Source organism: Lepidochelys kempii, chromosome 10 (genome assembly GCF_965140285.1).
Source record: "Lepidochelys kempii isolate rLepKem1 chromosome 10, rLepKem1.hap1, whole genome shotgun sequence".
Classification (NCBI taxonomy): domain Eukaryota; kingdom Metazoa; phylum Chordata; order Testudines; family Cheloniidae; genus Lepidochelys; species Lepidochelys kempii.
In genome coordinates this window covers 8,707,965-8,723,458 of record NC_136389.1, presented here as the reverse complement: position 1 = coordinate 8,723,458, position 15,494 = coordinate 8,707,965, and the positions used below count along the sequence as shown (strand labels likewise).

The 15,494-nt window shown below is 46.1% G+C and overlaps 1 protein-coding gene across 1 annotated transcript in view; it reads right to left on the bottom strand.

The window, feature by feature from the left end:
• The window catches only part of MAP2K3 (mitogen-activated protein kinase kinase 3), a 53,711-nt gene extending 47,946 nt beyond the window's left edge, over window positions 1-5,765 (bottom strand). The window contains exon 1 of the mRNA XM_073361886.2: window positions 5,570-5,765. Within this exon, the coding sequence (XP_073217987.1) occupies window positions 5,570-5,585 (16 nt within the window). The 5' untranslated portion in view covers window positions 5,586-5,765. The remainder of the gene's footprint in view (window positions 1-5,569) is intronic.
• Between the last annotated feature and the right edge of the window lie 9,729 nt (window positions 5,766-15,494).

Here is a 15,494-nt window from a genome sequence, read left to right as displayed (position 1 = left end):
CGAGTTTCCCCAAACAGAAGCGAACTCTGGAAATTCAGCCTACCCAATAGGATGGCCACAGTGATCTAATGCCATGATGGTCAATGAAAGGGAGCCTGTGCAGTCTAATCAAACTAAGTCTTTCTTGCAGAGCAAACATGTCACCAGACAACAGGCAAGCAGTGCTCACCCACTAATAAATGCCTGTCCTGAAGGGCCTATATTTCAAAGGTACAAAGCAAGTTAGAGGAGAAAAGAAGGGTGTGCAGTCATGGTAGCTGAGCACTCATGGGATAGGAGTAGGGCAGCGGTTCTCAAACTGTGGGTCACGACCCTGTTTTAATGGAGTCGCCAGGACTGTCTTAAACTTGCTGGGGCCCAGGACTGAAGCTGAAGCCTGAGCCCCGTAGCCCTAGGCCAAAGCTGAAGCCGTGGGGCTCAGGTTACAGGCCCCCTGCCTGGTGCTGAAGCCCTTGGGCCTGGGCTCCCCTCCCCCATCTGGGGCAGCGGGGCTCAGTCTTTGATCCCCCTCCTGGGGTTGCGTCGTAATTTTTGTTGTCAGAAAGGGGTCACCTTAAAATGAAGTTTGAGAATCCCTGGAGTAGAGATTTCCAGAGGAAGCAGTTGCTTGGTCAATTAAATGGGCAGCTGATCCAAACATAGATCGCAGCATAAGGGGAGACAAGGAAAACGCTCAGATCAGACAAAGGGTGGTAAATGATATGGACAGAGATGGAGCTGTCAATCTCAGACCAATAAGAGAACCAGGTAATCAGTATACTTGAATGGACTCAAAATTTAACTATACATACTAGAAAGCAACAGGTCATGCACATGTTATATGTCACAGAAGGGCACCCAGAAGGACATTAGCAGCAATTATATTTCAGACAGGCACCAGCTCTTCTCAAAAGACTAGAAATGTCAATCTGTAGAAGCCAGCAGCTTTGAAATATGGATCATTTTAAAATACCCACTTTCCCCAAAGCAAGCATGGATATGTTCTGAAGGAAGCATATTCCCTGCAGTCAGTATCTGCCGACAGGCAAAGAACCTTGCAAATAAGTGCATGATTCCTTGCAAATCCTTCTCCTGTATTGAGCTCATGCCCTAGTCTTATCCAGCTCCTCAGTAGAGGACAGACTCTCAGCACGATCAGACAGAAAGGCTGCTAAGCAAAGAGAGGGGTTCACCTCCCCTTTCCATCAGGCCAACTCACTATTGCCTCCTTAAGCAGCATAGCTGACCTCCTTCCATCCAGGAAGGAAGTTCTAGCATATGTTCCCTTGCATATGACTCAGCAGCTCCATTCAGAACCATTATATTGCTGCTGATTCATACCGCAGTTACACAGCAAACAGGAAACTCAAGTTCACATTCCCCCCGTTTCAGACACAGTCATTTAAAACAAAGTCATATTTATGTGTTGTTCATCCACTCACATGAGCCCTGATTTCAAGTTTCCTGTGCATCATCCTGGGAGAAGAAAAGTCCCCCAAAATCTAAAACCAGTTTATTCCAGTGAGAAACGAGAAGCAGCAATTAAATCTCATGCATTCCCTTCCTGCCTTCATCCTACTGGCCATCACTAATCACAGGTCTGGAGTGATCTGCCCGCTCTTACCCTCTTCATCTTTAACAAGGCAAGGCATCACCAGAATGGTCAGGAATAATTTCTCCTCTCCACCTCCACCTCCCCCCTTTCCTTTCCTCCTCAACCCAGCCCAATGTAATTTCTTATTATGTTAGCTGCCTAATTTAGAATTGCAAGCACCTCAGGGTAGAGAGCTTATCTTCTTACTCATCGGTAAGGCACAAGGCATACCACTGGAGCTATACAAATAATAATGTCCATGACACCTGCTCACGTTTGTTAGCTGCATAAAACAAGGACACATGGGAAAATCTGGCAAGGCCTGACAGACATACACTCGTCAAGTCAGGCTGTGTCAGAACTCAGAATCAATGCCAGGTCCAGTGAAAGATCAAACACAGCTCTGCTCAAAAGCCAGGAGTACTAGAGGGACAGGTGTTCCTGTGTATTTCCTTTACATGCAATTTTATTTCACACTATTGAAGTTACATCACATGCTACTGCTCTGTACCTGCACCACTCTCATCCACAGAAATTTACATTCAAAGTTAACTAAGCTGCAACAGTGATTTTATTTTTCTTTTTTTTTTTTTTTTGGGGGGGGGGGGGGAAAACAGTTGCTATCATCTTTCCCATAGATCTATTGAAGTAATGCAGTCATGAAGTCATAACAAACACAGTTTTTATTGTACTTTTGCCTATGCTGTTCTTCGAGTGGACACTTACTCCAGAACTTGCAACTAAATCTTTGGGATTGAATAGCAAACTGGCCTGACTCCCCATTTTTCTAAAAAGTATAAAATACACAAAAATAATTATTTTGCATCATGACGACGATGCAGATCACTAATCAGATTGCATATATGAAAATGCTGACGCAGCTTAGCTACAAACTGATGTCAGAATGAAAGAGTGTGATAACTGGTGTGTGCACTGCAATACAAACCCTTACTTTTGATATACCAGGGTGCATTTAAAACTAATATTTTGTTGTTTTTTATATCTCATACTGTCTCTCGTAGACAGTTACTCAGCTGAGCAGACTGTTTAACCAGTAGGTTTAGTTACTGTATTTTAATCCAGCATTTCTAATGAAAGCCAGAGTCAGTCTTGCTCAGTTTTAGACTGTAACACCTCAACAAAGGACAGACAAAGCACACTGCCCCGTTGATCCATCTGTGGAAATCACTCGTCTGTTAATTCAGCCACAAACTTACGGCAGTAATTGAGCCAAAGCAAGTAAGTGACTTAGTGCAGTAAAACCAAAGCACTGAGGTTTGTAATCAGCGTATTTCTATGAGCAACTTAAATCATATGCAGCTTTCTACCATCTTCGGCCACAATTCTGCAAACACTTGTGTGTGCACGCACATAGTCCCATTGACTACTATGGAACTACTCACCCGCTTCAAGTTAAGCAATTATGTAAGTGACAGCAAGATCAAGGCCTTAGATTGTAAATTCCTTGGAATAGGGAACCAGTCTTTCATATTTGTTTATATAGAACCAAAATCCTGCTAAAAGAAAAGGAGTATTTGTGGCACCTTAGAGACTAACCAATTTATTTGAGCATAAGCTTTCATGAGCTACAGCTCACTTCATCTGATGCATAAAAGTGGAAAATGCAGTGAGGATGTTTTTATACACAGAGACCATGAAAAAATAGGTGTTTATCACTTCAAAAGGTTTTCTCCTCCCACCCCACTCTCCTGCTGGTAATAGCTTATCTAAAGTGATCACTCTCCTTACAATGTGTATGATAATCAAGGTGGGCCATTTCCAGCACAAATCCAGGGTTTAACAAGAACTCGGGGGGGGGGGGGTGTAGGAAAAAACAAGGGGAAATAGGTTACCTTGCATAATGACTTAGCCACTCCCAGTCTCTATTCAAGCCTAAGTTAATTGTATCCAATTTGCAAATTAATTCCAATTCAGCAGTCTCTCACTGGACTCTGGTTTTGAAGTTTTTCTGTTGTAATATCACAACTTTCATGTCTGTAATCGCGTGACCAGAGAGATTGAAGTGTTCTCCGACTGGCATCAGATGAAGTGAGCTGTAGTTCACGAAAGCTTATGCTCAAATAAATTGGTTAGTCTCTAAGGTGCCACAAGTACTCCTTTTCTTTTTGCGAATACAGACTAACACGGCTGCTACTCTAAAATCCTGCTAGGCTCTTTACAAAGAGCTTGATTACAAGAGAGTTGAACTTTAAAGATTCTATTCTACATAATTGAGGTAAAGTAAAAGAGCCATAATTATTGCTACCTATTAATTTCTGGCTGTAAAGCAAGTATGCAGATAACAGGTAATTTACGCATGAAAGATTAGGCAACAATCAGGTATCTTCCCAGCTTATGTAACTTTACTCAAGTAATATACAGTCCATCCAATCCATATTTCAATGCTTGAGTCAGGACTGAGGAATATGCTTATAAAAGTTTGTCTCTTTCTCTCTACTCCCAGAATGAGACCAATGCAAAGCCCTCCCTCTGAATGCTCTGACACCATATTCAACACATTTGAAGGCCAGAGCTTCAGAAATGCCATAGCACCTTCTCTAATCACACCTTCAGGCCCCTGGCTTTCAGACAGCACCCAAGTTGGAATACTAGTGGGAAAACATTTAGTCTGATCCAAGTGGAATTACGTGGGTTCATCAAGTCTGTTCCGATGTTGGACTCTCAGGCCATCAAGCCTTTGCAGTTGCGCAGGAATGGACCAAATGGTGAACGATCGCTACAGCCGACCGTCTGGCTAAGTGTTGAAAAAGAAGAAGAACTGGAACTGCAGATATAACACTCGCTGTGACCAGGATACAACTCTGGCTGCTAATGCTGCAAAAGTTTCCCCAGGTGGCATCCCCACCCGTGAGCAAGTAACACCAACACTACTGTGAATCTATCTTGCATTAAAGGTCTCTTAGTATGGTCTATTCCTGTAAATCAGATTAGCAGTATCAAAACACATGCAAATCTGATCTGTCATGCTGCTCATTCCCCCTGTCCATGAACCAGCCTTGTCCCACCCACCCACTCTCTTTCTTTGATTCTTGGCTGCTCCTGTTGTATTAATGCCATCCTCCACAGTCTCAGACAATCTCAGCCCTGTATAGAGCAGTGCTTCTCAAGCTAGCTGATGTGGGGGACCGGCAATTTTTTCCCCCAATGTGCACGCAGACCGGCAGCCGATGGCTCGCGGACCGGCACCAGTCCGCGACCACCACTTTGAGTAGCACTAGTATAGAGGGTCTCCTGCAGCAACATTCCACCTGCAGGTAGCAGATACTCTCCCCCATCTCTACTGGAGGACGGGAGGGAAAAATAACAAGCAACGTGAGACGTCCAAACATGCATCGGGCACCAGGTGCAAGCAGTTGTCTGGCCAGGCACCCTGCTGACAGAGCACACACCAAAATCTGCCCCACTGGCTGGAGAATTGCACTCAGTCAAGGAGCTCTGGAGCAGAGTCAATCTAAACTCCATGCGGCTACAGGGGAGAAGGATGAGGAGGTGGGCAGAAGATTTTAGGTGAACCAGGCGCACACTGGGCAGCTCTGTAACCGAGGCGGAGAACCAGACAGCATGCTGGCAGGGCAACTCTGCAATGGATGCAGATGGGGCAGTGGGAGAAAGGCAGAATATACCCGGCTCGCGATGCTGGCTAGAGGAGGGAGCTATACAACCAGCAAGGGGGACCCCCAGCCTGTAACCCAGCACGGCAGGGGCACCTCCCGGGGAGCGCACCGGGGGGACCCCCCCAGCCCGTAACCCGAAGGGGCAGCACCCCGCATAGAGAACCAGGGGACCCCGGAACTTGGCGGGGGGCACCCCCAGCGCAGCAGGGCCACTCCCCGGGGAGCCCACTGAGGGGACCCCCCCCCAGCCCGTAGCCCAGAAGCGGAGCACCGCGCAGGGAGTAGGAGGGGCCCCACCGGAGACCCCCCGTAGCCCAGCGGGGAGGCTGCAGCTGGGGTGAAGCCCCCCGCTCTCTCCTACCTCTGGGGAGGGACATGGCTGGTCCCCGGGCCGGTCGCTGGGCTGGGCTGGGCTGAGCGGAGCTAGGCGCTGGCGGAGGCCGGGGGCCGGAGCATGTCCCCGGGCGGCGCGAGCCCGGCTGGCGAACGGCGAGATACTGAGCCGCGGGCTGGCGAGCCGCGCAGCTGGGCCGAGCGCAGCCAGCCCCGCCCCCACCGCCATTGGAGAGGGGGGCGTGGCCACCGTCGCCCCGCCCTCCCGGCCCACACGGCTCTGACCTCCTGCCTAGATGCTGGGGTTTGGGGGAGGGCGGGAAATTCCACCAGTCACCCGCTTCCTGGCCCCGGAGAGTCACTGGTTCCCCTTAGGGAGGCTGGACCACGGGGGCCACATCAGCTAGGGCCACAAAACGTGGCCGTGTCACGTCAAACCATCGTCGCCCTGTGGCAAGCGTGGCCACGTTCCATTCAAAACGTGGCCACGGACAAGGCAAAACACCGCCGGCCGGCCCGGCCGGTTATCACACAACGGTGCCACCTGGCAGCTAAATGTGACTGCACCAGGTCTATAACGTGCCGGGCACCTCTCGTCCCCAACGCAGCGACATCTCGGCAAAACGCTGCCACCGAGCATCAAAAACGTGGCCGGAAACGAGGCAAAACATGGCTGAATCTTGTGAAAACGCGGGCACCGTGCAGCAAAACATCACGTTGCAACAAAGCATCCCTGCGTTTCGTCATCAGAGTGTCATCGTACTGCTTTCAAAATGTTGCCCCGTTGCATCAAGCTGAATCACATGGCAGTGAGATGTCATCAAATTCCATGGACCTGTCATTGCTACACCACAAATCATCACAACACAGTGACACTCCACAAACAGCCTCCGAAATATGCAGGACAGCAGATTTCAGGGAAGATGCCAGTTTATGCTTTCAGGCCGATACTTTTACCTCAAGGAACATTGCTGGAAGAAGATGAGTTACCAGCCACAGGAAGTCTGGTGTTTTTCACTCCCGTTGCGGCTTTCCCTCCCTGGTGAATCCCAATCCCACAGCCTCCCTCTCTGCTCTAAATCCCACCCCTCGCCATCACTCCTTATGCTGCTGCCTTCCCTGCCCCGTCAATCCCATCATCTCCTTCCTTTCCACAGCCTGAAAGAGTCTCTAGGGTACCATGTGCCTCTCCTTCCTCATGTATCTCACTCTGCCACCCTTCTCCAGAGCCTGCAATTCCCTAATGGTTCGTAGTCCCTCCACACACTGCTGCCTTCTCTCATCCAGCTCTTACTGTCTCCTTCTCAAGATTCTGGCATCATGTATGGATTCAGCAATCATCCCCCATGCGTAGCTATGTTGTGTTTACGCTTTTAAGATATGCACATTGAAAGGAGCAGCAGGTTGTCCATAACTCCCCATCCTCTGCTTCACCACACTGTCACCCCAGGTACCAGGAAGAACCCCCTGGCTTGCTCCCAGGACCTCCTCAGAATCGAATTGATGGGAAGGCTGTTTGTAAGACTTGTTCTGGGAATACTGACATTTCAATTGTGCTGATTGTGCCACCTAGTGGGAGGAATATTAAGCCGATCACAGTTAGGCCAAGAAATGGATCTGATTTGACAGGTATCCCATGCTAAATGACATATCTTAAGGGTCGCTGAATGGCTCAGAGATTGATAATGAGATACAAAGTCTCCTACCTCTAGGTCACTGGTTCAAATCCAGCATGGGAGTAACCAAGCATTGTCACTGTCTGATAATAGACTGAGGCCACCCTCAGGCCAGTTGCCAGTAGATAAGCGTCTACCTGGTAAAAATCACTGCATCAGTTGGCCCCCTTGTGGGCACTGGCAGACTCAGCAGAGAGGCCAGAAACTAATGAGACTCTAGAGAACCTCTCTTTTAGCTCTAAAGCTGGCCCTTCCAGGTTTCTTTAGCACAAATGTTGGCTTTGCATTTTAATGGCCATAGTTCATTGACCATAGTGAGGAAGGGCTTGCAGCAGCTCTGCTCCAACAGGAGCTGAATGCCAGCATTTCTTCCAAGGGAAAATGAAAGATAGAAATCAGACACTTCCCCGTGCTCCTTCTTGCTCCTTCGTCATCCCTGCCATTGTTCTTGGCTCACACAAGCCCTCAGGAGCTCCTCTGCTTTGACATCACCCTCTGGCATGCTGCTGTTTCCTATCTCTGTCCTGGTCTGCAGCATTAATTAAATGAGTGCCTCTTTTTTCCCATCTCCCCCTTTGCTTTGCTCTCTGGCTCAGCCCTGTGTGATGGGTTTTATGTTATGGACAAATATCAAGTAAGTGCTATGGTCAAAACTTTCATGTTTAAGGAGCCCAACTTAAGACATCTGTCATAAAAATAAAGGGAAGGGTAACCACCTTTCTGTACACAGTGCTATAAAATACCTCCTGGCCAGAGGCAACATCCTGTTACCTGGAAAGGGTTAAGTAGCTCAGCTAACCTCGCTGGCACCTGACACAAAGGACCAATAAGGGGACAAGATACTTTCAAATCTGGGGGGGAGAAAGGCTTTTGTTTGTGTTCTTTGTTTACATTTTTGTTCTCTCTTGGGCCTGAGAGAGGCCAGACAGACATCCATCTTCTCCAACCCATCCTAATCCAAGTCTCCAATATTGCAACCAGTATAAGTAAGCCAGGCAAGGCGGATTAGTTTATCTTTTGTTTTATGTGAATTTTCCCTGTGTTAAGAGGGAGGTTTATTCCTGTTTTCTGTAACTTTAAGATTTTGCCCAGAGGGGGATCCTCTGTGTTTTGAATCTGAATACCCTGTAAAGTATTTTCCATTCTGATTTTACAGAGGTGATTCTTTTACCTTTTCTTTAATTAAAATTCTTCTTTTAAGAACCAGATTGATTTTTCATTGTTCTTAAGATCCAGGGGTTTGGGTCTGTGTTCACCTGTACCAATTGGTGAGGATTTTTATCAAGCCTTCCCCAGGAAAGGGGGGATATTTTGCGGGAAGACGTCTCCAAGTGGTCTCTTTCCCTGTTCTTTGTTTAAAACGCTTGGTGGTGGCAGCGTACGGTTCAAGGCCAAAGCAAAGTTTGTACCTTGGGGAAGTTTTTAACCTAAGCTAGTAAGAATAAACTTAGGGGATCTTTCATGCGGGTCCCCACATCTGTACCCTAGAGTTCAGAATGGGGAAGGAACCCTGACAGCATCTCATGTCTGCTTTTCAGAGCTGCTAAGCACCTATAGCTCCAAATCAAGAGAGTGGGAGTTTCGGATGCACAGCCATTCTGGCAATCAGTCCCCAAGTACCTCAGGTAGGGCACCCAAGAATGGAAGTACAGTCTCATGATTAGTGGCCACTTTTGAAACTGGATCTGTAGGCTTCAGCCACCAAACTCATTTTTTATGTGAGCCACAGAGGACTCAAATCCATTAGGAATCCAGTGGCGAAAAGTTAGTGATTTAGCCAACCAGCCAACCAACCTTCTTCTCTGCCCTGAGCTTTAATCAACTGTACCTTCCCTCCACATATTTTAATGGCAACATAGGCTAAGAAACTCTGCCTTAAAGGACAAGCTGAGTAAGCTGCCTGAGTAACATACGCACAGACAGATCACCCACATAAGGATTTTTATATTCTCCACCCACCTTCATTCCACAAATTCTTTTATTGTCCTGGTCTCTATGAAGAATGCACGCAGGGTGGGAGGGGACAGTCCTGCTGAGTGCATCTCTACCAAGGGAAAGCCAATGGGAAGAGAGGTCTAAGGTGTCACAAAGGCTTCACTAAACCTTATGTTCAGAGGAGACTGCCACATCCTGGGAATTGGCAGCCATATAATGCTGAATGTCCTCAATAGCCAGGCCTATGAGAAGGGTATTCAGCACATGAATAATCAGCGTCATAACGCTTAGCGCTTACAGGGGATCTAATGGCTGGAAGCTGAAGGTAGCCAAGTTCAGACTAGAAATAAGGCACCATTTTTTAACAGTGAGGGTAATTAACCATTGGAACAACTTACCAAGCACTTTACATTTACAATGAGTTTACCATTGTCAGCTGACATTCTAAAATAGACTGTTTGGTTTTTAGGACCAACTTTGTCCTGATCCCCTGTCCCAATCCCCTGTCCCCTCACTCGGCTCTGAAACCCCAGAATGCACTATGGTTTTCACAATAGCTAAGTTAAGTCCAGTGGAGCACAGGGATGTCCTGAAGTAGGTAGGAGTGTAATTTGCTGTCTGAAATGAAATCAGTTACTTTTTATGCTGTGGTCCTGTTTTGGCCTGAGTGGCTAGTTTGGGCCCCTGGGAGCAGAAATTGTGGTAGTCAGGTATTTCTTTGATGCAGTTTTATTCATTGACAATGAATGTACACACAAGGAAGCAAATAGCAGAAAACAGTTTCTTTTGCTCACAACAGCAAGAAAACTCTTTTCAGCCTGCATCCTGAACCAAAAACCTCCCCCCAGGTTTCTTTCAGGGTCAGACACTGCATTTTCAGCTGCTCCTTCTGGCTGGCTGTGTTGGTTTCTGGTCCACGGTGTTCCACCTTCACACACACACACACACAACACACAGAGCTGTACCTAAAACAATACTCAACAAACATTCCTGGGTGTGTTCACATATTTCCTTTCTCTTAGATGGGGCTTATCCTTACAATTATGTTAACTGAAGAGTGTATTCAAGCTTATCAGTCTCAGTGAGGAACCCATAACAAAGTTAGTGCAGGGGTTCTCAAACTGGGGGTCAGGACCCCGCAGGGGTTCGTGAGGTTATTACATGGGGGTCGCAAGCTATCAGCCTCCATCCCAAATCCAGCATTTATAATGGTGTTAAATATATAAAAAAGTGTTTTTAATTTATAAGGGGGGGGTCACACTCAGAGCTTGCTATTTGAAAGGGGTCACCAGTACAAAAGTTTGAGAACCACTGAGTTAGTGTGACCACCTTTTCATAAGGCAAAAGAGGGACACATGTAGGAACCCCACCCCCTCCATGACCCCGCCTCCTGTTCCTCCTATTCCCCCTGAGGCCCCACTCCCTGCTCCTTTTCTTCCTTTCAAGGTCCCACCCTATAGCCAGGCCAGAAGCCATAGCCAGGCCATGGTAAGAACCACCCAGGGAGCCTGGGCCACTGTGGGGAGCCTCAGACCCTCCACCTGCTCTGGACAGGGGGCCGGGGTGTCTGAGAATAGCTCTCGGCCTGTGTGCCCGCCCCCCTGAGACACACCATCCAGGGCAGCTGTTACTACTGCCCCACTCTGGTTTCTGGCCTGGCCAGGAGGCGGGGCCTCAGGGGAGAGGCGGGACAGGGGGTGGGGCTTTATGGTGAGGGGGGGCTAAGGCCTACCTCAGCCCCCTGCTACCACCACCACCAGGAAGAAGCTGGCAACACCCCTGAGCCTCAGTCAGATGCAGAGCAAATGCTGTCCCGGAGTCATTCAGCCTAGGACTGGGACTTGAACTCTGCATTTCTGGACTGTCCTGCCTAATTTGGGATGGGTGGTAACCCTACACCCAGCTCATAACGGTACAGTTTAATACAGCTAAATTCAGGGGCATAACTGTTGGAACAAAGAATCGTGGTCAAAGTTATGGGATGGGGGTCTGCATTCTGGGAAATAGTGACTCTGGAAAAGGAGGCAGGCTGGAAATCATCTAAACATAGATTATAAAGACAGAGGGGACCATTGAAAACATCTAGTCTGCCTGCCTGTGTAACACAAGTCATGGGTTTTTCCTGAATTTCTGGTTGAACTAAAGTGTATCTTTTAGGAAAACATCCAATCCTGATTTTAAAATTTCCAGTGATGGAGACTGCATCACTGCCCTTGGTAAATTGTTCCAGTGATGAATTACTCTCACTGTTAAAAAATTGCATCTTATTTCTAGTCTGAATTTATCCAGCTTCAACTTCCAGTCATTGGATCTTGTTACACCTTTGTTTGCTAGATTGAAAAGCTCTCTGTTACCGAATTTCTGAGTTCTCAACATGCTGTTGTGGCCAAGAGGGCTCACGCAATCTTTGGATGTATAAACAGGGGCATTCTGAATAGGAGCAGGGAGGTGATATGGCCTCTGTATTTGGCATTAGTGAGATCAGCACTGGAATACTATGTCCAATTCTGGTGTCCACACTTGTAAAAGGATTTTGAAAAATGGGAGATGGTTCAGAGTGCAACTACAAGCATGTTTAAAGGACGGGAAAACGTGATTTATAGTGAGACATTTAAGGAGCCGGATCTATTCAGCTTATCAAAAAGAAGGTTAAGAGGTGATTTGATGGCGGTCTACAAGTACCTACAGAGGGAGACAATATCTGGTACTAGAGGGGTCTTTAATCTAGCAGAGAAGACATAACAAGATCCAGTGGTTGGAAGCTGAAGCTAAAAATATTCAGATTGGAAATAAAACACATATTAATAGTGAGGGTGATTAACCCTGGGAACAACTTCCCAAGGAAGACGGTGGATTCTGCATCTTTAAAATCTTTAAATCAGGACTAGATATCTGCTCTTGTTCAACTACAAGTTATCAGGCTTAACACATGAACTACTAGATGCAGTTCTTTGGCTTGTGTCTGCAAGAGATCAACTAGTTGATCAAAATAATTTCTTCTGCTTTAAAAACATATGAGTCTATGAATCAGTAATAGAGTCTGAACTCGAGACTGGCAGCCACTCCACCTTCTCCTGTGATCCCAAATCTGAACAGGACAGGGCTTGATTGCGATTTGAATGGAAAAAAACCTCCTAAGTACGGCTGCTACTCTGAAACACTGCAGGAAGTGGTGCCGGTGACATAGTAGGTGCCACTTTTCCCTCTGCATCAATATTGAACCAGTAATTCTGCTCCTGGAGGTGCTGCTTTTCCAGTTAAAAGTAAATTCTGTGAGGTCTTGACCATTCGTGGTCTTAAGGAGCCTCTGGGGCTTTTTGCAAGTGCAGAGGTGTTAACCTTCATATCTTGGCAAATTCCATCACCAGTAATTATATTTAGTCTTTTTGAATTTCCCTTTCAGTTTAAATCAAATTAAGTGTTGTTCTTCGTTTCCTCTCCCAAACCACTGTGCAGCGTTACTCTGCATTGTTAATCATGTGCTGGTTTCCACACAAGCGGTGGTTTCCCTGAAAGGGCTGAATGAAACAATCCCTCTGTATTTCTCATCTAAGTCCCACATTGCTGTGTAGCTTAGTTAAACTGATGTTCCTAAAGTGCTGTGTGATCCTCAGATGAGAAAGGTGCTGCAGAAGTATCAATACAATATTTCATCATCAAAATTCGATATGGTAACATGTCATTGCTAGGTAGAGTATAAGAACATACAAAACATCCTCGAGTGTAATAAAGAGAAATATCCAGCAAGAATTTCATGGCCTGAATCCTGATGACACAGAATAACAGGCAGGCATTCTGGGATTGATGCTGGGGATCTTTGAAGTCAATGGCAGAACTCCCATTGTCTTCCCAGGATGAGATCCCATTTTGAGCACCTTTACCTTCTCTGTGGCCTGTGACTCCTTCTGTCTGTCTGAGCTGATTGTCATAGGCTGCAGCTATTGCTTTGCTGAATAAGTGTATCTGGAAGGTCAGAGGTAGCTCTAATGGCTGGCCTGAGGCAGAGGCAACCAGGCAGAGATACAGACAAAATTCCCAACAGAGCTCAAATGTTCTTGTCATTCTCCATATGGGGATGGATTTTTAACATTCCTAAAAGGCCACCACACATTTCTAAAGTTTTATTACATGCTGTGGATCACTGTGTAGATTTGCAGGCTCTGGGATGGAGAGATCAGTGTGTGATTAGGTGGTGGATCATCCAGCTAAACACTCCATGATCTCAGACAGTGACATGCAACAGTCTTGCCTCTCAGTGACTGGAAACCTGATAGAAGATATCAACTACCAAAAGCATTTGGGAATTCTCCCTAGTTCAGCTGGCAGAGATGCTGCTTTGGCATTTGAGTACCTGTTCTGAAATCCTAGCAAGGGTATAATCCTCATGCAACATGAAGATAAATCCATAGCATCTAATATTGCAACATATTTTCAGGGGGCTGCTGAAAGAACCCAGGTGTGTGGAACTTGCTTTTGTCCACATTAAATCAAATTCTCCCTTTCATTTAATTCACACGATTCTTGGTAAATCTTTCACAGGACCATCTGGAGCTACACAGATGAGAGCACTGTCTATTAGTTATAGCAGTCAGCTACTAGTCAGGACTATTAAGCTTAGCTCTATTAAGGTACATATAAAGCATCCATTACTGTAGTGTCTGAACTCCTCATAATCTTTATTGCATATATCTTCACAACACCTCTAAGGGAGGAAAGAGACACAGGGACTAAGTATCATACCTAAGGTGACACAAAAGGTCTGTGTCAGAGAAAGTAATTGAACACAGGTCTACCAAGCCTGAAGTTAACATGCAAACCACTGGACCATCCTGCCTCACTTATGTGGAGTGTGACCTTGGACAAAAAGTTGACAAAGTTAATTAATTGAAGTTTGTTAATCTCCTTGAGATCTTTGGTTTAAAGGCACTATAGATGGTCAAAGTATTACTAATTATTAAATATTATTATTCCCAGTTCCCTACCATTTGATACAGAATAACAATAATGTAGTCTTCTCCAATAATCTTTTAAACTGTATTTTATTAAGTTCGTCCAAAGCAGTTTCACTCAAATGTATCACACTCACTGGTAGAGATTAAAAATGGGAATGCCCATACATTCAGGATCAGATCTGTGGACATCTGGTCCAGTATTCAGTCTGATAGTGGCCAGCACTAAATGTGGGATAATCTGCCCCCCACATTAGGTCTCATCTTGATTTTTAACAGCTAAAGCTTGGACTAAGACCTGAAGTCTGAGGATAACTCTGGGTATTCTTGATATCCATATAAAAGTCAAGTTCCTGTTTGAATCTTGCTAAATTCTTGGCTTGCACAACTTCCTTGGCAATGAGTTCCACAGTCTAACTATGCATTGTGTGAAAACTATCAGAAAAATGTGTACTGGGAACTTGTATTAGTTCTCTACCTAGGTACTTACATAGCCCCCATCTGAGCATCTTAGATTAGATTTATGCAGCATCTAATGAAGTCTAATCTAGTGTCCAATGGAGACCAGGGCATAGAGGAGGAACATCTGGTTGAGATTCTCTCATGACTGGGATACTGTAATGAGGTCTGCACTGACAAATCCCTGCACCAACAGGGTGCTGCATGGACACAGAGGTTTCCAACATAGAGTTCACTGCAGGATCATGGCCTAAATAAAGGACCTGGATTGTCTGGTCTGCTAAATTCACTTTTCACTATGAACACAGCACAAAGTGGAGTGAAAGCAGCTGGAGAGAACCAGTGAAGAATTCCCCTCTTGCAGGGAAACTCACTGCTGGCAAAAAGCGGGGGAAGATGGTTCTGTTGCCTCTTGTGACAGCCTCCCCAGCATAGTAGGGAAGGGAAGGGTGGCAGCGGCTCTTGTTCCAGGGCCAGGGAGCAGCAACTGGCTGTAAGTGAGTGGAAAATCGGGCCCTTTATCCTTCAGATAGAGCATGATTTGAAACCACAGTACAAATCACTGATTGTACAGGTTAATTATTTTTTAATGTTTGTATCCTGTAAGGTGGCCAAGACAAAGAACATGTTTTCTTTTAATATTTGTGAGCCTGTTCAACTCTCTAGACATATTGCACAGGATCTTTGTCCTTGCAACATGTAACTTTGTTTCTCCCTCTGGTTTTGCAAAATAGCGTCACTTACCTTGTAAATTAAAGTGAGCCCTGTGGCATCACTCATCGTGATTTCCCGACCCCCAGAGGAAAATGAGTTCCTCGGAAACAGGTGTATTCCCTCAACTGCTTTCAAACGGGTGTTAAACCAGAAAAAGGCACTTTCATTCCCTAATAAGAATGTCCACACGGGGCTTTACCCGGATGTAACTAGAGAGGTG